This window comes from Hemiscyllium ocellatum, chromosome 15 (assembly GCF_020745735.1).
Source record: "Hemiscyllium ocellatum isolate sHemOce1 chromosome 15, sHemOce1.pat.X.cur, whole genome shotgun sequence".
Lineage (NCBI taxonomy): Eukaryota > Metazoa > Chordata > Chondrichthyes > Orectolobiformes > Hemiscylliidae > Hemiscyllium > Hemiscyllium ocellatum.
The window spans coordinates 26,170,706-26,194,900 of record NC_083415.1 but is presented as its reverse complement, the minus strand read 5'-3'; the positions used below and the strand labels follow the sequence as shown (position 1 = coordinate 26,194,900).

Below are 24,195 nucleotides of genomic sequence, written 5' to 3'. Positions count from 1 at the left end.
CTAACCTGCAATCTTCTTCCTCACCTCTCCGCCCCCACCCCCACTCTGGCCTATCACCCTCACCTTGACCTCCTTCCACCTATTGCATTTCCAACATTCCTCCCCCAAGTCTCTCCTCCCTACCTTTTATCTTAGCCTGCTGGACACACTTTCCTCATTCCTGAAGAAGGGCTCATGCCCGAAACGTCGATTTTCCTGCTCCTTGGATGCTGCCTGACCTGCTGCGCTTTTCCAGCAACACATTTTCAGCTCTTATTGTTCAACAGGTTTATTTGAAAGTACAAGCTTTCAGAGTGCTGCCCCTTCATGAGGTACCTAGAGGGGCAGGATAATAGGACACAGAATTTATAGTAAAAGATCAAAGTGTCATACAACTGACACAATGTGTTGAACAAACCTAGAGTGATGTTAAGTCTTTAATCACTTAGAATGGGGATGCAGGTTTCAATTCATTCTTTCAAGTCACAGTCCCGAGATAAGGTTTTATCAGTCTAAAAAAAAGTGATATCTCAGCTGATACAATGTATTAGTGGTGTGAGGTTAGAATCTGTCCGTATCCCAATCTTGAGTCAAACTGGTTCTATTTCCAAAGTAGGAATTTATAAAATGTCACATGGACTGACTGTGTACAGATTGGGTGCTTTTTGAACAAAATAGAATGTATCTGAATATACAAATCTGCACATGCAAATTCACACCATAAACTTAAATGTGTGTGCGTGTGTGTGCGCATGTATGTGTGGGAGGGAGAGAGAGACTGTGTGTATGTGTGTGGGAGAGAGGGAGAGAACGTGCGCGTGTGCATGTGAGAGTGTGTGTGTGTGTGTCTGCGCCTGCTTGATAGAGTATGTACACGAATGTGACGAGTACATGCCTGTGAGAGGGTGTAAGTGTCACTCATACGCACTGTCACCCACACCCTCTCACAGGCATGTACTCCATCACACTCGCATTTACACTCTACCAATCGTGTACACACATACACTCTCCCATGCGCACACACACCATCTCTCCCTCTCCCTAACATATACACTCTCGCTCTCTCCCTGACACACTTACGCATGCACACTCACACATAGTCTATGGGCTGAATTTGTATTTGAAGATACATCCTATTTTGTTCAAAAAGCACACAATCTGTAAGTAGTCAGTCCAGTCTGACTCAAGATTGGGATATAGACAAACTTTAACCTCACATCTTTAATGCAGAGTCTGAGCTGAAATGTCACCTTTTTTCTCATACTCATAAAAGCTTAAGTTGGGACTGTGACTTGAAAGAAGCCCTGGAAATTACATATTAACCAATCAAAACCTGCCACCTTATTCTAAGTGATTAAAATCTTAACAGCAATCTAGGTTTGTTCAATACATTGCATCAATTGTATGACACTTTGATCTTTTACTATAAATTCTGTGTCCTATGATCCAGGTTCATTAGTTTCCTGACAAAGGAGCAGCATTCTGAAAGCTTGCACTTCCAAATAAACCTGTTGGATTATAACGTGGTGTTGTGTAATTTTTAACTTTGTTCACCCCAGCACCTCTACATCATGACCAGAAAGGAGGTGCAGGTAGGGTAGCCATATGTGCATAATGTGCTCCTGAAGCTTAAAATGCAGTACAGAAATTGTGTGTTCCCTACTCATTTAAATATAGCCTGCTTCCAGCAATAAGCACATTTTTAAATATCACAGGAAACAAAAGTAGGGGGAGGCCATTCGGCTTTTCAAGCCTCCTCCAGTGTTCAATATTATCAGAACTGCTCATCCAACTCAGTACCCTGCACCCACTTTCTCCCTACACGCTTTGATCTCTTCAGCCCTAAGAACTATACCAAACTCAGCAAGTGAAAAACTGTAATCAACTAGCATCAGTTCCAATTGACCTGCACTGCTTAAAGTCTTCCTGCACCTCTTTAAAGATTGCATTGCAGTTTAAGCAAGTGCTGAAAGTCATCACAAAACAAATTTGATCTGGACAAGTCACAAGAATAATACATGATGACAGAGACAGCTCCAAGATTTTCTGGTGTAGAAGTGGATGCCTTAAATACCCTGGCCAAGAAACTCTCCAGAACATTTTTGAGAAAGCAATGGAATCAGAAATTAATAGTTGTCAATGCCTGCAGTTTTTCCCCAAGAACGTGATGTGCCAAGGGAAAGGCTGTAATCTATCCCAAAACCACATTCTCATGCGAGCTGCTTCTTTCTGGCACAAGAAATATATGCAGCTGCCTTGGAATGCAAAACTTAGTAACTTCCCTCATACAACAAGAAGCAATAAATAAGATACTGCACACATCGCATGCTGCTGCCTATAAGAAACCAGTTACATAAAGTTTCCTTTTAACAGACATCTTCAAAATAATTGGCATTACATCTCTGAGGCAACAGCAGGTGACATAGTTCATCAAAGACCTCCTTAGTAAGGCAGAAATATCCAGCACACTGTCCACACTAGGATACAGTACTGATTCTAAATACTCTGGGACAATAGAGTCTCCTTGTGCTCAGGCCTTGCTAGACACGAAAGAGTAAAACACCCAATGTTGTCTACAGAGCAGCCATAGGGCAATTCTTATAAATTATTTTTAACCAACATATTCAAAAATAGTATGATGCAACCAAGAGATTTGAACCTGGAACCAAGGACAGTACCACTGTGCCAGAAGAACCCTAAGACATCTACAGTACAGCAAGAGCTAGTGGAAATAAATCAGAAACCATTAAGTAAGGGACTGATTAGGGATCGTCAACATGGCTTTGTGCGTAGGAAATCATGTCTCACTAACTTCATTGAGGTTTTTGAAGAAGTAACAAAGAGGATTGATGAGGGCAGAATGGTGGGTGTGATTTATATGGATTTCAGTAAGGCATTCGACAAGCTTCCCCATGGAAGACTGGTTAGCAAGGTTAGATCTCATGGAATACAGGGAGAACTAGCCATTTGGACACAGAACTGGCTCAAAGGTAGAAGACAGAGAGTGGAGTTGGAGGGTTGTTTTTCAGACTGGAGGCTTGTGACCAGTGGAGTGCCACAAGGATCAGTGCTGGGTCCACTACTTTTCATCATTTATACAAAAATAATTTGGATGCAAGCATAAGAGGTATAGTTAGTAAGTTTGCAGATGACACCAAAATTGGAGGTGTAGTGGACAGTGAAGAAGGTTACCTCAGATTACAACAGGATCTTGATCAGGTGGGCCAATCGGCTGGGAAGTGGCAGATGGAGTTTAGTTCAGATAAATGCAAGGTGCTGCATTTTGGGAAAGCAAATCTTAGCAGGACTTGTACATTTAATGGTAAGGTCCTAGGGAGTGTTGCAGAACAAAGAGACCTTGGAGTGCTGGTTCATAGCTCCTTGAAAATGGAGTGGCAGGCAGATAGGATTGTGAAGAAAGCATTTGGTATGCTTTCCTTTATTGGTCAGAGTATTGAGTAAGGATTTGGGAGGTCATGTTATGTTCAAAGTTTGTGAGAAGATTTGTAGCTCGGGTGCTCATTGCTGTGGTTCTGTTCGCTGAGCTGGGAATTTGTGTTGCAGACGTTTCGTCCTCTGTCTAGGTGACATCCTCAGTGCTTGGGAGCCTCCTGTGAAGCGCTTCTGTGATTTTTCCTCCGGAGTTGTACGTATGTGGCGCTTAGGCGGTTGGCACAGGATTCCCATTTCCTGACTTGTCATAGCATCTCTCGCCCGTAGGTGTTCAAAGAAGGAAAGATCTCAGAAGCGCTTCACAGGAGGCTCCCAAGCACTGAGGATGTCACTTAGACAGGGGACGAAACGTCTGCAACACAGATTCCTAGCTCGGCGAACAGAACCACAACAACAGGTCATATTATGGCTGTACAGGACATTGGTTAGGCCACTGTTGGAATATTGCATGCAATTCTGGTCTCCTTACTATTGGAAAAATGTTGTGAAACTTGAAAGGGTTCAGAAAAGATTACAAGGATGTTGCCAGGGTTGATGAATTTGACCTACAGGGAAAGGTTTTGTCTGGAGTGTCGGAGGCTGAGGGGTGACCTTATAGAGGTTTACAAAATCATGAAGTGCATGATTAAGATAAATAGACAATGTCTTTTTCCTGGTGTGGGGGAGTCCAGAACTAGAGGGTATAGGTTTAGGGTGAGAGGGGAAAGATATAATAGACACCTAAGGCGCAACTTTTTCACACATAGGGTGGTACATGTATGGAATAAGCTGCCAGAGGATGTGGTGGAAACTGGTACAATTGCAACATTTAAAAGGTATCTGGATGGGTATATGAATAGAAGGGGTTTGGAGGGATATGTGCCGGGTGCTGGCAGGTGGGACTAGATTGGGTTGGGATAACTGGTTGGCATGGACAGGTTGAACTGAAGGGTCTGTTTCTGTGCTGTATATCTCTATGACTCTATGATTCTATAAGTAGTTGGCCAAGGCTTTAAGTAGCAGTGATGCTTGCTGAAGGAATGGTGGTTGGACTGTGAGCATTCCTGCTGGCTGCTCAATAAATGTTCAACTGTATGGATTCAAAGAAATGCATTTGTTGAAGAACTGAGCTCTAAAAATGGGATCACTGCCATCCAAACAGTATATTATGTTGGTTGATGTCATAGTTGTCTTCTTCCAGTGGGTGGTCACTTGCTAACACCTTCACCAAAACGATATCTGGTGTGGCTAACAGCAGAAGTGTCTTCGTGGACCAGGAATTCCATTATGCTTTCAAAATGGCATCACACCCAAACAATAAATACTTGGAGACAAAGTCCCCATGGTCAATACATCTGCTATAGACATATTTATGATATATAAAATCAGAAAGTGCTAAAAAATTTGGTTGATCTATCAGCAGCAGTGCAGAGAGAGAGAGATTTTTTTTGGAGACAGAGAAAGTTTTCTTTGGAACTGTCCTGAAGAAGAAACCTTCACCTTGAAAGATTGCTTCAGATATTCCAATGGACGAACATGCCTTGACTTTGAACAACTTCTCCTTTAACACATCTCACTGTGTTTAGATCAAAGGGGTTGAAGACAAGTATGGGCCTCAGTTATGCCTGTCTCTTATTTGTTCCAATCCTACTTGGGACCCTCCCACAACTTGATCTCTGTTACATCAATAACGTTATTGGTGCTCCTTCCCTCTCTCCTCTGAAATTAGGAACATTTATTCATTTCACTTTCAATTTCCATTCTGTCCTCACCTTTATCTTGCCCATCTCTGACTTCTCCCCTTCCTCGACAACATTGTTTCCATTTTGGGGGATGGGCAGACTACTGATATTCACTACAAACCCACCGACTCCCACAGTTACCTGGACTATACATTGTCATACCCTACTTTCTGTAAGAACTCCATTCTGTTTTCTCTCAGTTTCTCCGCATCTGTTCTGATGATATCATCTTCCACAAGGAGTATCGTCAGAACACTTGTACCTTTTTCCTCAACCAATGATTCCCTTCTACTATGGTTGACAGGTCTCTAGCCATTTTCTGTGCTGTACCTTCATTCCTTCTCTCCTTACCCCCAACATGATCGGATTCCCCTTGTCCTAACTTTCTACCTTGTCAGCTTTTGTATCCAAAAGATCGCAAACCGCCTTTTCCGCCAACTCGTGGTTTTACACCACTAAATGCGTATTCCCCTCCCTACCCTGGTCAGTATTCTGCAGGGACTGTTCCCTCCAGGCCCAGTCCACCTCCACTCTCAACACCTCCCACACCACCTTCCCAATTAATCACTGAAGGTGCAGCACTTTCCTGTTTACCATTTCAATCCTCACTATCCATGGCCCCAAACACACTTTCCAGGTGAAGCAGCAGTTTATCTGCACTTTACTCAATCTAGTGTACTGTATTTGCTGCTCACAAATGAATGGTCTCCTCTACATTGGAGAGATCAAATGCAGACTGGGTGACTGCATTGTTGAATACCAGTGTTCAGCTGTAAAAATGGCCCCAAGTTTCCAGTTCCCTGTCTCTTCAATACACCACTGGATTCCTATGCCAACATTTCGGTCTCAGGCATGCTGCAATACTCCAGTGAAGCTCAATGCAAGCTGGAGAAATAATACCTCATTACTGCCGAAGCACCTTACAATCTTCAGGAGTTCAACAATTTCAGAATATATGCACTCTGTTCCCTATTTATTGCCTAACCCCACAACTCCAGGTCCTCGCATGTAAAGGGATGCTTTCAGTACAGCACTGCCAATCTGATCTCAACTACTCATAGTCCCCATTATCACCAATCTAGCTTCCCCTCTTCCCTGGCCTACTGTCAACAATTCCTTTGTTTGCCTATCCTTTTCCCTTTGTGCCACTGGGCTCCTTCTCCAACCATCCACTCACTCATCCCACCGACATCAACACAAATACCACAATTTTTTTTAGCTGTGTCTAGTTCTGAAGAAGGGCCACAGGACTCAAAATGATAACTCTGTTTCCTCTCTACAGATGCTGCAAGACCTGCTGACTTTCTCCAGCAACCTCTGTTTTCATTTGTTTCAGATCTCCAGGATCCACAGTTTTTGTTTTACATTGTAGAGTAAGAAGTTTGTAGCTGGATGACTAATGAACAATATTATATACATTTGTGAATGACACAAAACACATCTTTCTTCTAAAATATTCAGACTTAATAATTCAAACTTTATTAGTTAACATATATATAAATGAAAGAACTATTTAACCATGTTGAGGCATAGATCATGCACATGCCTTGCTTGGATTGTTTAAACTCAGTTGCTTTTTTACAACATATATAGTAATTATTTAAAACATATTAACTGCAATTTGCAATATTGTTAAATATTTACTCCAACAAATAACCTGAAACCTGCATGTTTTTGTACTTAGAAGAGCATTTAACAGAACAGTTTGTTTACAAATAGGATTTTCCTGTTTATAAAAAGGAAGGAGTGGAAATTACACTGGACTGTTAATGCATTCATATTATTGAGATAAATAGTTCAAAACTTCAGAATGTTTGAGATCTGATGTATTGCATTTCTGATCACAAACAGCTCAACAGGATATTCCGACTAAACGTGAAACTATAAGTCAGTCAACAATGGGAACTTTTGTTGCAATAACATTTTTGAATGTAATTCCATTAGAGAAAATATAAATATTATTGCTAGAATAAAAGTTCCAAGGGGGAGCATACTAGGCTTACATTTATAAGTGTATCTGTAATTCAGTATTCTATATCTAAAATGGATTGTGTATATTAAGCACCATGCTGCCTTTGGATATAGTTAATGGTACTTACTCCCATGTGATTTCCAGCTGAAGTTTAATAGTGCCTAAGTCAGTAATATCCACAATCATTATCTGAGGCTGTGCAGAGAAGAAATCCGCACTTTCGCAAGTCACTGCTCCAACCAAAACAGTCATCAAACCTTTCATCTCAGCTACCTATGGAGAGAAATGTTCTGTTACAGCAAAATACTTCCTGGAATGAATCAAAAAGTAAATTAACAAAACTTAAAGTTTTTTTCCAAATTACAAAGAACATATTAGTAAAAGATGTTAACCTGTTTACTTGTAGAGTTGTCACAGGTTTTAGCGCATTCCATAGCATGCTTCCATTTTAATACAATTCGTAAATGAATGCCATTTCCCCAATAAAGCTGCTACCATTTATATTTTTCAATGGAGCATGGCCAGTCTCTTTTTTTAAAAAGGCAATTCTTTGTTACGTCTCAGGTTCTCCCATTCTCCTTCCCTCCTTAAATATCCTGCTCAACTCCTCTTCCAAACATCCCACTTGCTTCCATTTCCAAACCTCCCGCATGATGCCTTTCCCAACTTTCCCCTAGCTTCGTCGCATTACTCTCCTGCTTAGTAACAGTGAAATTCAATTTCTCTATAGACCAGGTGTGGGTAGGATAGCAACATGGGCTTAATGTGCTCCTGAAGCTTAAAATGCAGTACAGACTTGTGTTACTTACTCTTTTAAGTATAGCTCACACACAGCATTAAGCACATTTTTAAATATCATAGAAAACAGAAGTAGATCTAGGCCATTCGTCCTTTCAATCTCTTCCACTGTTCAATATTATCAGAACTGATCATCCAACTCAGTACCCTGCATCCACTTTCCCCCTATACCCTTTGATCTCTTTAGCCCTAAGAACTATACCAAACTCAGCAAGTGCAAAATTGTGATCAACTAGCATGAGTTCCAATTGACCTGCACTGCTTAAAGCCTTCCTTCACCTCTTAAAAGATTGCATTGCAGTTGAAGCAAGTGCTGGAAGTCAACACAAGACAAATTTGATCTGGACGAGACATAAGAATTATGCAAGGTGATAGAGAGAGGCCTACAGATTTTCTAGTGTGAAAGTGGATGCCTTGATGCAGGAAGTGGGAGCAGGAGAGATGTGAGCTATCTACCTCAGCCAAGAAACTCTTCAGAAAATTTTTGAGAAAGCAAAGGACTCAGAAATTAGCAGTAATCAATGCCTGCAGTTTAGCCCCAAAGACTTGATGCGCCAAGGGAAAGGTGTTGCCAGGTTTGGAGGATTTGAGCTGTAGGGAGAGGCTGAATAGGCTAGGGTTGTTTTCCTTGGAGCGTCGGAGGCTGAAGGGCGACCTTATAGAGGTTTAGAAAATCATGAGGGACATGAATAGGGTAAATAGACAAAGGTTTTTCCCTGGAGTGGGGGAGTCCAGAACTAGAGACAGAGGTTTAAGGTTCGAGGAAAAAGACCGAAGGAGCAATGTTTTCACGCAGAGGGTGGTGCGTGCATGGAATGAGCTGCCAGAGGAAGTCGTGGAGGCTGGTACAATTGCAGCATTTAAAAGGCATCTGGATGGATATATCAATAGGAAGGGTTTGGAGGGATATGGGCCAAGTGCCAGCAATGGGGCTAGATTAGGTTAGGATATCTGGTCAGCATGGACGAGTTGGACTGAAGGATCTGTTTCTGTGCTGTATATCTCTATGATTCTCTGACTCTATAATCCATCCCAAAACCACATTCTTGTACTACCTGCTTTCTGTCTGGCAAGAGAAATAGCTGTCTTGGAATGCAGAACTTCAGTGACTTCCCTCCTGCATACTGCCTCTCCCAACTTTCCTCTAGCTTCCTCACCTGACTCTCCTGCTCACTGACCACTCAGTTCCCAGCTAGTCCACTCGTTAACCATCCTCCTCACTGATCCACCCACTTGCTGACAGATTAACTCATTGATCCTTCTGTTCACCAACCCATATGCCCACTGACCCTGTTACTCACTGACCTACCTGCTTGCTGAATTTCCTGCTCACTGACTCAATGACCTACTGACCCTCCTATTCACTGACCCTCTTCCTTGCCAACCTCCCTGATCAGCGACCAATCCACTTGCTGACCTTTCCACTTCAGCTCTACTCTTGCAGCTCCTTACATGCTTGCCTTACTCGCTGCATTGTGTAAGAAAAGGAAAATAGCAAGCAGTAGAGAAATGTTAAGTTGGAGCATCAAAGACTGGGAAGAAGTAGCAGGAAGTATGGATGGGTTGCCAAACTGAGCAATTCTTATTTCGGATCTGCAGGTGTCTCTTCTTAGCATCAATTAAGTTGCACATGAGGACCAAATATAATTAGCAATTATCAACAAAATGTAACACCAGCAATGGATAATTTGTGATACAGAAACAACAGTAACTGAAAACATAGTTCATGCGTTATGCTCCTGCATTCATTCATGTCATAGAGTCATAGAGAGGTACAGCATGGAAACAGACCCTTCGGTCCAACCTGTCCATGCCGACTAGATATCCCAACCCAATCTAGTCCCACCTGCCAGCACCCGACCCATATCCCTCAAACCCTTCCTATTCATATACCCATCCAAATGCCTCTTAAATGTCACAATTATACCAGTCTCCACCACATCCTCTGGCAGCTCATTCCATACACATACCACCCTCTGCTTGATAAAGTTGCCCTTTAGGCCTCTTTTATATCTTTCCCCTCTCACCCTAAACCTATGCCCTCTAGCTTTGGACTCCCCGACCCCAGGGAAAAGACTTTGTCTCTTTTTTCTATCCATGCCTCTCATAATTTTGTAAACCTCTATAGGGTGACCCCTCAGCCTCCGACGCTCCAGCGAAAACAGCCCCAGCCTGTTCAGCCTCTCCCTAGAACTCAGATTGTCCAACCCTGGCAACATCCTTGTAAAGCTTTTCTGAACCCTTTCAAGTTTCACAACATCTTTCCGATAGGAAGGAGACCAGAATTGCACACAATATTCCAACTGTGGCCTAACCAATGTCCTGTACAGCCGCAACATGACCTCCCAACTCCTGTACTCAATACTCTGGCCAATAAAGGAAGGCATGACAAATGCCTTCTTCACTATCCTATCTACCTGTGACTTCACTTTCAATATGCTATGAACGTGCACTCCAAGGTCTCTTTGTTCAGTAACACTCCCTAGGACCTTATCATTAAATGTATAAGTCCTGCTAAGATTTGCTTTCCCAAAATGCAGCACCTCACATTTATCTGAACTAAACTCCATCTGCCACTTCTCAGCCCATTGGCCCACCTGATCAAGATCCTGTTGTAATCTGAGGTAACCTTCTTCACTGTCCACTACACCTCCAATTTTGGTGTCATCTGCAAACTTACTAACTGTACCTCTTATGCTCGCATCCAAATCATTTATGTAAATGACAAAAAGTAGAGGGACCAGCACCAATTTTTGTGGCACTCCACTGGTCACAAGCCTCCAGTCTGAAAGACAACCCTCCACCACCACCCTCTGTCTTCTACCTTTGAGCCAGTTCTGTATCCAAATGGCTAGTTCTCCCTGTATTCCATGAGATCCAACCTTGCTAATCAGTCTCCCATGGGGAACCTTGTCAAACGCATTACTGAAGTCCACATAGATCACACCAACTGCTCTGTCCTCATCAATCTTCTTTATTACATCTTCAAAAAACTCAATCAAGTTTGTGAGACATGATTTCCCATGCACAAAGCCAGGTTGACTATCCTGAATCAGTCCTTGCCTTTCCAAATACAGGTACATCCTGTCCCTCAGCTTTCCCTCCAACAACTTGCCCACCACCGAGGTCAGGCTCACTGGTCTATAGTTCCAGTGGGCTTGTCTTTACCGCCCTTCTTAAACAGTGGCACCATGTTTGCCAACCTCTAGTGTTCCGGCACCTCACCTGTGACCATCGATGATACAAATATCTCAGCAAGTGGCCCAGCAATCACTTCCCTAGCTTCCCACAGAGTTCTAGGGTACACTTGATCAGGTCCTAGGGATTTATCCACCAGTAACCATTTCAAGACATCCAGCACTTCCTCCTCTGTAATCTGGATATTTTGCAAGATATCACCATCTATTTCCCTACAGTCTATATCTTCCATATCCTTTTCCACAGTAAATACTGATGCAAAATATTCATTTAGTATCTCCCCCATTTTCTGTGGCTCCACACAAAGGCCGCCTTGATGATCTTTGAGGGGCCCTATTCTCTCCCTAGTTACCCTTCTGTCCTTAATATATTTGTAAAAACCCTTTGGATTCTCCTTAATTCTATTTGCCAAGGCTATCTCATGTCCCCGTTTTGCCCTCCTGATTTCCCTCTTAAGTATACTCCTACTTTCTTTATACTCTTCTAAGGATTCACTCGATCTATCCTGTCTGTACCTGACATGTGCTTCCTTCGTTTTCTTAAACAAGCCCTCAATTTCTTTAGTCATCCAGCATTCCCTATACCTACCAGCCTTCCTTTTCACCCTGACAGGAATATACTTTCTCTGGATTCTTGTTATCTCATTTCTGAAGGCTTCCCATTTACCAGCCATCCCTTTACCTGTCTCCAATCAGCTTTCGAAAGTTCTTGCCTAATACCGTCAAAATTGGCCTTCCTCCAATTTAGAACTTCAACTTTTAGATCTGATCTATCCTTTTCCATCACTATTTTAAAATGAATAGAATTATGGTCGCTGGCCTCAAAGTGCTCCCCCACTGACACCTCAGTCACTTGCCCTGCCTTATTTCCCAACAGTAAGTCAAGTTTTGCACCTTCTCTAGGTATATCCACATACTGAATCAGAAAATTGTCTTGTACCCACTTAACAAATTTCTCTCCATCTAAACCTTTAATACTATGGCAGTCCCAGTCGATGTTTGGAAAGTTAAAATCCCTTACCATAACCACCCTATTATTCTTACAGATACAAATGTGTTGCTGGTCAAAGCACAGCAGGCCAGGCAGCATCTCAGGAATAGAGAATTTGACGTTTCGAGCATAAGCCCTTCATCAGGAATAAGAGAGAGAGAGAGCCAAGCAGGCTAAGATAAAGGGTAGGGAGGAGGGACTAGGGGGAGGGGCGATGGAGGTGGGATAGGTGGAAGGAGGTCAAGGTGAGGGTGATAGGCCGGAGTGGGGTGGGGGCGGAGAGGTCAGGAAGAGGATTGCAGGTTAGGAGGGCGGTGCTGAGATTCTTACAGATAGCTGAGATCTCCTTGCAAGTTTGTTTCTCAATATTGCAGGGTCTATAATACAATCCCAATAAGGTGATCATCCCTTTCTTGTTTCTCAGTTCCACCCAAATAACTTTCCTGGATGTATTTCCGGGAATATCCTCCCTCAGCACAGCTGTAATGCTATCCCTTATCAAAAATGCCGCCCCCCCCCTTCTCTCTTGCCTCCCTTTCTATCCTTCCTGTAGCATTGTATCCTGGGACATTAAGCTGCCAGTCCTGCCCATCCCTGAGCCATGTTTCCGTAATTGCTATAATATCCCAGTCCCATGTTCCTAACCATGCCCTGAGCTCATCTGCCCCACCCCAATGCAATTCCCTTGCATTGAAATAAATGCAGTTTAGTTTAATAGTCCTACCTTGGCCCTACCTGTCCTGACTGTTTGACTCATTTTTGTTCTCAGCTGTACCCGTCTCAGATCGATCTCTTTCCTCACTATCTCTCTGGGTCCCACCACCCCACCTTACTAGTTTAAATCCTCCTGAGCAGTTCTAGCAATTTTCCCTGCCAGTATATTAGTCCCCTTCCAATTTAGGTGCAATCCGTCCCTCTTGCTGGCCCCTCTCCCCCGTGAGAACATTCTGCAACCTCTCTGCGACATCCTTGATCCTGGCACCAGGGAAACAACACACTATTCTGCTTTTTCTCTGCTGGTCACAGAAACGTCTGTCTGTACCTCTGACTATAGAATCCCCTAACACAATTGATCTCTTGGAAGCCGACGTTCCCCTTGTTGCATTAGAGCCAGTCTCAATACCAGAAACTTGGCTGTTCGTGCTACGTTCCCCTGAGAATCCATCACCCCCTACATTTTCCAAAACAGCATAGCTGTTTGAAATGGATATATCCACAAAAGACTCCTGCACTAACTGCCAATCTCTCTTACCCTTCCTGGAGTTAACCCATCTATGTGACTGTATCTGAGATTTTCCCCCTTCCTATGACTGCCATCCATCACATATTGTTGCTGTTACAAATTCTCATCGCTTCTATCTGTCTCTCCAACCGATCCACTCGATCTGATAAGATTTGCATCCAACAGCATTTATGGCAGATATAATCCGCAGTAACTCTTAAACTCTCTTTAAACTTCCACGTCTGACAAGAAGTACATATCACTGCAAAGGCCATTTTTGCTCCTTCACAATCTACAGCCCCACAATCTACATGTGATATCCAAACTGTCAAATCGAGTGCACATAGGTTTTACATAAATTGTTCCTGATACTATCCTTTTTTACCTTGTCCGGTTTATCACTCATTTTAATTCAAAACTTGACTAAATTTGGGAAATTGCCAATTTGGAAATGTTTGATTATCTTGTACATATACCAAATTGGAAATCCTAATATGAGATTCAAAGCAGTGATACAGCCAACCTGGACACTAAGGCTGAGGTTCATGAATAGCAAATTTTACCAGTAACTTATGAAGACATGTATTAATATTATATTCATTATTGTATTAATGACTAACCAACATCAAGTAAAATTGGCAGACATTAAGTTAACACTGGGTTTATGTGCCACTCAATAGAAATATTTTCACAAATGGGGTTGTTTGATAGTCGTTGTAAATTCCTGATGAAGGACTCTGGCCCGAAACGTCGAATTTCCTGTTCCTTGGATGCTGCCTGACCTGCTGTGCTTTAACCAGCAACACATTTTCAGCTCTGATCTCCAGCACCTGCAGACCTCACTTTTTACTACTAGACGTTGTAAATGTCTGTCTAAGTGCTACATTGTGGTCAGTAAATCCTTCACCAGCCTCTTTACTCATTAGATGTTGCTATTACTTGGGTTTATTTTCACAGTTAATAATTCCAAAATTCACACTGTCTCACTAACTCAAAAATGTGTTTAAAGTTACAACACTGTATTAGTAAACTGCATCATCATTCAACTTCCTGTTTGTTGAGAAGTTTATTCTCTGGTATCTAGTCCTGTTTTTTTTAACCACATTACGTTTATATGATATTATGGTAGTTCAATAATGATAAGGAACTATTCACAACTTGGAAAGTAATTTAGTCTGATATTCTATCATAACATTTGGTTGACATTTGGAAGCAGTTCTGGAATATTAGAATACTAATTGCCAGAAGGTTAATTGTTTTCTAAGGATAAGTAAACTTATCTTTAAACTTTTGAACTGTTTCTAAAAAAGACAAACTATCAAAGTTGACCTACGCTATTTCAAACATTTGCTTGAAAAGGATATACATCTGATTTGAGTAATCTCAATTCAGTTCTAACAAACTTGGATCCAAACATGAATCAAGTTTTATTTACCCTTCCAAATTCTCCTTTTCCCATCAAAGGTACTTTTCATTAACCTTCGGATTTCTCCATTATGTAACCAGTTGCTTAAGTCACTGAAAATTGTGTCCAAGTAATTATGGAATGAGTGATCAGGGAAATGCCAACCTTTTCACAGTTGCAGTATGGAATACATACCTGGCAATGTATTGATGCAAACAGAGGGAGTTTTATCTGTACTATGCTATGTCTAATCAACAAATACGTGATGCGCATGCTTAAAACATTTGCAAATTAAACTTTTAAATTTATAAACAAGCACCTTTATTTCAATGTCTTCATTAATATGTGGTAGGAAGGCCATTTCTTCTTCATCCCATGTTTGTCTGTCATCAGCATCAATTTTTCCTTTTAGCTTCCATCTCTGTCGACCATATTTAATCAATACCTGCATAAAAAACCAAAAGAGTACTAACTTCAGAGCATGACCTTACAATGAGGCACAGAGTTATCACTGCAAAGCTTAATGAGAAGTTTGATTATAACTTTACTCATTGCACAATTTTGATCAGGTGCCAGTATGTTGTTTATATGAGATAATTTAGATCAAACTACATTACAATTAAAATTGCAGATTATACGTTCTAGAAAATGATTCTCCAATAGTTTAGCAAATTTATCCAGGATGTATGTCAGATAGCCAGATTATGAAAATACAAGTTTGATTTTCCAGTCTGCATCATATAGCTGATGACAGTCAGAGAACCAATAAAGGTTTCAATGTGGCAAGAGTACACTTGGACCAAAAGCAGAAAATGATCCATGCCTGTTAAATTGGATAAAACCCATAAACAGGTACAAGGATTAAAATTCATGATTAATTTACATTCAAATATTTAATGCAGACTGCACACAAACTGTGCCATCTACTGATTAACATGCTGATAGCATGGGCCCCTTACTAACCAAAGTGGCTACACACTTGAGAAGGGGCTGCAAAATCATGAGGCCAGAATGACTTTGTGCTATCCTGCACTCCCTAAAGAATACTGGCAACGTTTAATGGGATTTTGGTTTGGAGGAGGTGCTGGAGTTCACTGTAGAAGTGACTTTGACCTGTATGGGAAAGATACGGGAGTGGCACAACATCAAGAGAGGAAGCTCTGGGTTTCTCTGATGCAGCCTAGGTGCAGGAGTGGAAAGAAAGTGAGAGGTCCTTTATCCGTTTGGTTCCAGGATGTCCTCCAAGATGCAAAGGAAGCAGCATAACCATAAACACCAGTGTGTGCACATCCAGCACCAAGATTCTGGATGCAACACTGAAGACGATCATAAACCTTGCACACAAGTGATCAAAGTCAGTGAATTCATCTTCCGATGCCACATGTAATCAACTGCACCAGCTGCTTCTTTCACTGCTCAGTACACCAGAACTCCATCACTCAACTACTGACAATCGCCAACAGTACTGAGGCATTTCTCATATTCATCTCAATCTCAGACACTTAGCACTTCTTCAGACTTAGCACCCACACTTTGCATGAACTGCAAATAATGCATCACCCAATTACATTTCACTCTATTCTTTGACACACTTCCCTCTGTATTGCAAGATAAAGTGACATACAACCAAATGCAGCAACATAAACAACAGGGTGCAGACAATGTTGTCTGTTTTCACCCATATGCAGCAGACATTACAATCATTAGTGTTGTGATGACTGATGCTGTAGGCAGTGATGGGGCTGAAAAGATCAAAGATGATGGCATGTTCCTATATAATGCTCCTTTTCAGATCCCACTTCCTCAAAATCCTACAAACTCTTCTGATTTACAAATCCAGTTGGCTTTCACTCCTTCCTCTTAACCCAACCTAACCTTTTATCTTCTTCCTTTCACATGCCCGTGATATGTTACCTTGCCAAGCAATGGTAGGAAAGAAAGAATGGAAAGAGCAGAAAAGCAGGAATAAGCAGAAATATACTCACTCATTCTCATATTGGCAACCACAAGCTCAGATATAGACACTACACAAATTTCAGAGGTTAGCTTTGAGCCTTTGCTTCTTGCCCTGCAACTTTGTACCTTTCTCATTTTTACTATCAATGTACTGCCAGGCAGTAAAAATGAGAGATATTGTTTATGGTGAAACCATGCCACTTGATCATATTCTCACAGCCACCAGCTCAAATATTGTTACTGTATTCACTTTTGAGGCAAGATCTGCATGTGATGAGTCTTCAGGCACAAGTAGCCTGTAACCAAGGTTGGTGACAAGAGAAACAGAGGTGATATGTTCTCTGTTTTTTGCTATTATGATAGGTCTTATAACATGCACACTGAAACTAGGTTCTTAATGACAAGACATATCAGAAGATTTATTCACAAAGTAATTAAAAGCATTGCAACTCTATCACAGACATTGGTATGATCTGGACTCAAATTGATTGACAAATTTTTCTGGTGGACTATGAAGTACAACAGATCCTTGACTGATATCATCTTTGAACTCCCTTAAAGGTCTGGTCATATCCTGATCATAGATACATGTAATATAAAAACAATAGGTATCAACTCCACAGTGAGAAATGCCATACATGAGCTTTTGCTGCAGAGGACTCAGATGAAAACTGCAATGGAGTGACATGCAGGAAAAGGCTATTGGGTATGCACATCGAAGTAGTTGCTGCATTAGCAAATGTGTATGAAAGCTACTGCTTCTATCAAGTGGGTTAAGGAGGTTGGCATCTTTGCATAGGAGCTTATGCAAAGCTTGGAAAACATAATTTCCAGCATGGAAGCAGCAACCAACATCCTGAGAACATTTTCTGAACCAGCCACGATGCAGAACCTTATGGTCAATACTTTAGCTTTTTGAAAAATACACATTTTGATGAAACTTTTCTTTTTCACTTAGGCTTTTTCACTAGAATACTAATCCAAGAAATGTTTTTCCTCCCACAGTCCAAAGATGTGCAGGTTAGGTGAATTGGCCATGCTAAATTGTCCATAGTGTTCAGGTATGTGTAGGTTAGATGCATTAGTCAGGGGTAAACATAGGGTAGGGGACTGAGTCTGGGTGGGTTACTCTTTGGAGGGTCAGTGTGGACTTGTTGGGCCAAAGGGCCTGTTTTCACACTGTAGGGATTCTAAAAGAAAGTACAAGACAAAAGGCTTTGACAAAATGTTTCTTTTTCAGCAGTACTGAAATGTTATATTATGAAAACATTTATCTTAGCCTCCGGTACAGCACAAATACAAAGTCACACACTAACTAAGTGTTACAATGGAAACTCAAACCAAAGGAATGCAATCTCAGCTATTGCTTTATTGGTCCGATTTGTTGCTTTGCAGGCTGAGTCACAGCGCTCAAGGGGCTTGTCTGGCCTCACCACACACCACGAAATCTCTCCACACTGAGACTGCCAAGGTGTCACTCTATGAAAAAAGTTATATTGGCTCCAAGATATCTGCCTGTCCACTGTCAGGATGACAATATTACTCTATCCATCATTGCCACTCCATCTGTGTCCTTGCAAGTTGCTACCAAGGTTGACATTGTGTAGTCTGAACCTGGATTCTCTTAGGCCAGGATTACTTGAAGTCATCCTGCAAGAACACATGCACACTCCTCCACCAAAAGTCAGCAACTTTCCACTAACAATGTTGCATTGTACTAACAGTGCATAGGAACACTTGGCCAGCCAAAAGCATATAGAATGCATGGATTAGTCGCCTGTTGTATAGAACATTGGACGGTGTTTGGTTGAAGTTGGCTGGAATGTTTGTTTTGCAGTACATTTTATTTCAGCATTGTAACCAGAAAGAGACTGCAGGTATTATGTGAGGCTTTGGAAAATTGAGGTTTTGTACACTGGGATCCAACTCATTAAGACAATCACGGACAGCCAGTTGGAAAGTGGGTATATTGCTTGCCTCCTCCCTCCTTCTTCCTCCATTTGTAACTCATCGTGTATAACCAGGGGAAATAGCAGCATGAGAATACCACTGGAGAAGTAATTCAGAGGCCAGGTTAAAGCTCTGGAAATGTCAGTTCAAAAACAAGCATGCATTTTATATCTTTCCCCTCTCACCCTAAACCTACATCCTCTAGTTCTGGACTCCCCCATCCCAGGGAAAAGACTGTGTTTGTTCATCCTAACCATGCCCCTCATGATTTTATAAACTTCTATAAGATCACCCCATCAGCCACCAATGCTCCACAGAAAATAGCCCGAGCCCATTCAGCCTCTCCCTGTAGCTCAAATCCTCCAACCCTGGCAACATCCTTGTAAATCTTTTCTGAACCCTTTCAGGTTTCACAACATCCATCTGATTGGATGGAGACAAGAACTGCATGCAATATTCCAAAAATGGCCCTACCAAAGCTCTGTACATGACAACATGGAACTTGCAAGGCTGTCCTTACACTGTTCTGAGGTTGATAGACCTCACTTGGCACCTCTTTTATGAAGTGGAAATCTCACTGTTATTTGCTGAGATGCAGGGAAGAGAATTCCTTCTTGATGACCCTGGGTATATTTGGCCTCCTGCTGAGGGCCTGACACTCACTCCTTCTCTCACTTTGAAAAGCCTGTCTCCCTCCCGTTGACTTTGCTCAATTTCTCTTCTATATTGCAAGCTTTTGGGATCCCATGATTGTACAGATTCCTTGAACTGAAAAGCAGGACTTTTATCATCTGCAACTCCTCTCTGCAAATTTTACCAACTTTGAGTAGCAACGTTCATGATTCCTTAAATACTGTTGGTTGCCACTGGTTTTGGGTTAGTTGTGGGTGAGCTGGGGTGGTGGGTATTAGAAGGGGAAGGTGCTTCCTGCTGCTAAACACAAGTTTTTTAATGTGTATTTAAACAGTGGTCATTAGTTTGATAATTGAGTTCATAATTGGCATCACAGTGAAATATCAGCATTTTATACTGATTGACATCACAACCTATTCATGTTGTCCCCATTAATGCCCTCATCAAAATGATATCTCATGCAACCGCCTACTGAAATGTGTGTACTTCATGCAAATACCATGAACAGCACACACACTGTGGAAGTTATAGACATTACAGAGTCAAATCTTGCGATCAATAATTCTTGATGTACCTGGCCTATGGCACAGTGGTTAGCTCTGCTGCCACACAGTGCCAGGGACCATGGTTCAATTCCAGCTTCAGGTGACTGGTTGTGTGAAGTTTACACATTCTCCTCATGTCTGTGTGGGTTTCCGCTCCGGTTTCCTCCCACAGTCCAGAGATGTGCAGATTATGCGGATTGGCCATGCTAAATTGTCCTGTAGAGTTCAGGGATGTGCACACTAGGTGTAGTAAATGTGGGGTTACAGGGATGGGGTGGTTGCAGATTTGATGGGCCGAATGGCCTCTAACTGTACTGTATAGATTATATACATCAGATGATGAGACATTTCAGTGATAGTCAGTTGGGTGACGAGCAGCCTGGTGTTTAGAACTTGTGGAATTATATTTCAATAAGGAGTGCCTCAGAGAGGAGACTAGGGACTAAAATTCTATCATATCATCTTGAATAAGAACTGAACTATAAAGTGCCCTGCAAAAAAGCACACTGAATAAACAAGAGATTTTTTTTAACACCCTTCATTTTTTACGAGTCTTGTACTAGGTTTCTTTAATCAAGAAAGTAATCAATTCAATCTGAAATCATGTGTGGGTTGAGCATGTATTTGCTTAACTGCTTTGGTATGAATGCAAAATTCCTCCTCCACCACATATTTATTAACTCAAGAAGATGAAGTCCCCTACACGCATTGTTCCAACACATTTGAACACCCCCCTGCTAACTGACCCACATTCGATGGTGTCAGATTACTCTTGGCAAGCCTCCAGTACTGTTGGCACACAGCATATGCAATCTGAGGTAAATAACTGAGCAATGATGGAAGAAGCAACACTGAAAAAAATAATTATTTTTGTCTCTGTTCTGTGCTTCATCAAGCCATTATCTTGTAATCTTGTTCTGCTAGCTTCTTCATTCCACATTCTTCATTCACAAGGGTCACTTTCCTATTGGTCACACGCTCAACACACGCCCAACATCAGCTGAACACATGATTTGTTGTTCCCAATGTGACTGAGCATTTCCCTTTAGCTGCAGTACTGTGTCCACTGTGACCTAGTAACAGTCACAAAATCTTGGATCTCACTGCTAGATATGTAATTATATTTTCTTCTTTAGATTGTTTGATAGATCGAAAGGTTCTTTGAAGAGTAATGGTTGGTGGGAGAGAGCAGCCAGCTGGTTTCTCATTCAGGTCTCAGTAATAAACAACAAATCTAACACTAAAAAATTCTTGAACCATAGCTGGAATGATAGAATGTCCCAAGGATTTCATTTTGAAATGTCTATTTGTGAAAAATTGAGTAGCACCATTTATTTGAAGTTGCAAATAGGATAGTGAAGAAGGCGTTTGATATGCTTTCCTTTATCGGTCAGAGCACCAAGTAAAGGAGTCGGGAGGTCATGATGCAGCTATACAGGACATTGGTTAGGCCACTTTTGATATACTGCATGCAATTCTGGTCTCCCTCCTATCGGAAGGATGTTGTGAAACTTGAAAGGGTTCAGAAGAGATTTACAAGAATATTGCCAGGATCGGAGGGTTTGAAGTATAGGGAGAGGCTGAATAGGCTGGGGCTGTTTTCCCAGGAGCGTCAGAGACTAAGGGGTGACCTTGTAGACATTTATAAAAAGATGAGGGACATGGATAGGATAAATGCACAAGGTCTTTTCCCTGGAGTGGGGGAGTCCAGAACTAGAGGGCATAGGTTTAGGGTGAGAGGGGAAAAATTTAAAAGGGACCTAAGGAGTAACTTTTTCACGCAGAGGGTGGTGCATGAATGTAATGAGCTGCCAGGGGAAGTGGTAATGGCTGATACAATTACAACATTTAAAAGGCATATGAATAGGAAGGGTTTAGAGGGACATGGGCTAAGTGCTGGCAAATGGGCCTAGATTAGAGTAGGATATCTGGGTGGCATGGAAGAGTCGGACCGAACAACCTGTTTCCATGCTGTCTATCTCTATGACTCTACTCAAGATTTCTTCACCCAGTCTTTTGCATCATCTTATGGAGGAGTCTTAAGTTGCAGTGTTTATTCTAGCCCTGATATGTCAGTAAGCTTTGGTAACACATTCTCAAATGTTTTTTCTATTGAGCACTAATACCTGAAATTATCAGATACCTTTCTAGGTATCGTTTTCTCATTCTTGCAAAATGTTGGGTCATTTTTGCATCAGGTCTCATTTTATGTCAAAAAGCAAATTTATTTACAAATAATCAGTGGTATAAATAAATGTTAACAACTTCTACTTCTCACTTGAACTCTAAACAGAATTCAAACATCTATAGTTTCTTAAATATCAATGAAAGACATCTGTATCCTGGTGACTATATTTAAATAATAATACAAAAGGCAAAATTCATATGTGATTAAAATAACTTGGATACACAGAGACAACTAGGTAAAACTTCCAATATTAGTACTGAGTAAAAATACAGCTGGCTCCTCTTATTATAAATGATTGGTCAGCAAGCCAAAACTAAATAAAAAACAAAACTTCATCACACAACAAAACCAGAAAACACTAGAGAAATGTAGCAGACCTGGCAGTATCTGTGAAGAGAGAAACAGACTGTTTGGGCAGAATCTTGAAGGGGCCTGACCAACATGGGCTAAGGCAAAAGTTTTGGCAGAATTATACAAGAAGTTCAGGGAAGACTTCCTTGGTACCAGAAGCAACTCATTGCAATTTTTATGCACCTGCTGAGTAGTAAGATTAATTTCTTGATATTTAAGGGAATTTAAAGCTTGTTAAAGGCCTTAGTAATGCCACAACAAACCTCATTAATATTCAGCTTCCTACCTGACTTTGAAGTAAGAATTAACATCCGGCAATTTCACTATTTGTTTCAAAGAACTTCCTTTTTGGAAACTAGGCACCAAAATCTCAATGCAAGCACCATGAGCACCAACCACATTTTTTCCACATCTACTCACTTTGGCATCCAGCCTGTGACAGCCTCATAGAACCTTCACAGTGTATGTCCAACCCACTTACTGTACCTTTCTGTACTTCAATGCTGCACCTCAGGCAACTGTCTTAACAATGTGCAAAAAGAACACTGCTCAAGGGCACGCACCCTGCTACTGGACTGGACCAGACTGCATCTCTGAATTGTTGACTTGTTCCCATAGTGCTTACTCACTTTGAGGCTACCTGGATGTTCGTAGCATCTCTACCGTACATTGTCTTGTGTTGACCTTTTATACTTTGCCCCTCAACCAGAGCTACCAGACTTACAGCACTGCCATGCTACCTTGCCGTTTAGCATGAGCACAAAACAAAGAAGCTTGACACGGTTGCCAGTGAGTCTCAGCCAAATCAGGGAAATAGTCTTTTCTCGGGGATTTCAAAAAGAGTAAGTCAAGGGCAGCCTCTGACCTGTGTTGCTTTAGTATGGCAGGGATGGAAACCTGATTGGAGGGATTTAACTCTGAAGTTCCAGCAAAGATGGGCCTGAAGTAAAGAGAGACAAGACATTTGAAGACTTGGAGAGGAAAGGGCAGCTTGACATGAGATAAAGAAGGGTAAAAATGACGATGAAATTATTATGATGAAATGTAGAGGACACAGACACAGCATAGTGCAGAGGGTTCATCAGGTAGACAATGCCTGCTGGAATTGGCTGTCAATGCAGGAGTCATAGGTTCCTTATCTTGAACCTCATTGCTCTTGCATCTGATGCAGAGGTCTCGAACTGCTGACTTTTCCTGCATCCTCCATCATACTCTCTCCATTAGATGAGGCATTTGGCTCCCCTATTTTGTCAATCTACAAGAACTCCTCCCTATGCTGCACAAGGTTCTACAAAATATAGCAGACAATGGTATCAGAGAGATGCTCTGAGTCACATACCTTAAAGCACTGCCAGAACAGTCCAGGCAGAAGAACCTCATCTTAACAAGCCAATTATCTGCTTAATATTGCACATGTTGATTGTAGGTGTTCCTGGTGATTTTTTGGAAGAAACGAGTTGTTTGGAAGTTTAAGGCTGTGATAACTTTCAGAGTCATAGGTACTTGTTTGCCTCCAAATTCCATGGATCACAGGTCACCCTGAAATATAGTGCACAGTGACTGTATCCCAAGATGGCCGTACTCTTTGCTGATATTGGCACTTGGGCATTTGAAGGATGTTCTTGTCAAATTGGTACACTCAGGCACACGACACAGATCTTCATCTTCCCAGGTTCTGTCCCTCTTGACATTCCTCAGCATGTTGTTCTGTTGAAGGCTGAGCCCTTTGCTGTAACAAATTCAGTGATGGTGCCTCGGAGTCCTGTTCCACCACTCTCTTTAACACACCTCCTCCTCTCAGCGCCCCAGGAAATCTGAGCAGATGAGATCCATT

At 41.7% G+C, this 24,195-nt stretch overlaps 1 protein-coding gene across 1 annotated transcript in view; it reads right to left on the bottom strand.

Moving 5' to 3' along the window:
* Positions 1 to 24,195, bottom strand: part of ripor3 (RIPOR family member 3) — a 220,421-nt gene that overhangs the window by 82,530 nt on the left and 113,696 nt on the right. Inside the window, exons 10-11 of the mRNA XM_060836005.1 lie at positions 15,058 to 15,183; positions 7,253 to 7,398 (exon numbers count right to left, since the gene is read on the bottom strand). Coding sequence (XP_060691988.1) covers positions 7,253 to 7,398; positions 15,058 to 15,183 — 272 coding nt within the window. The remainder of the gene's footprint in view (positions 1 to 7,252; positions 7,399 to 15,057; positions 15,184 to 24,195) is intronic.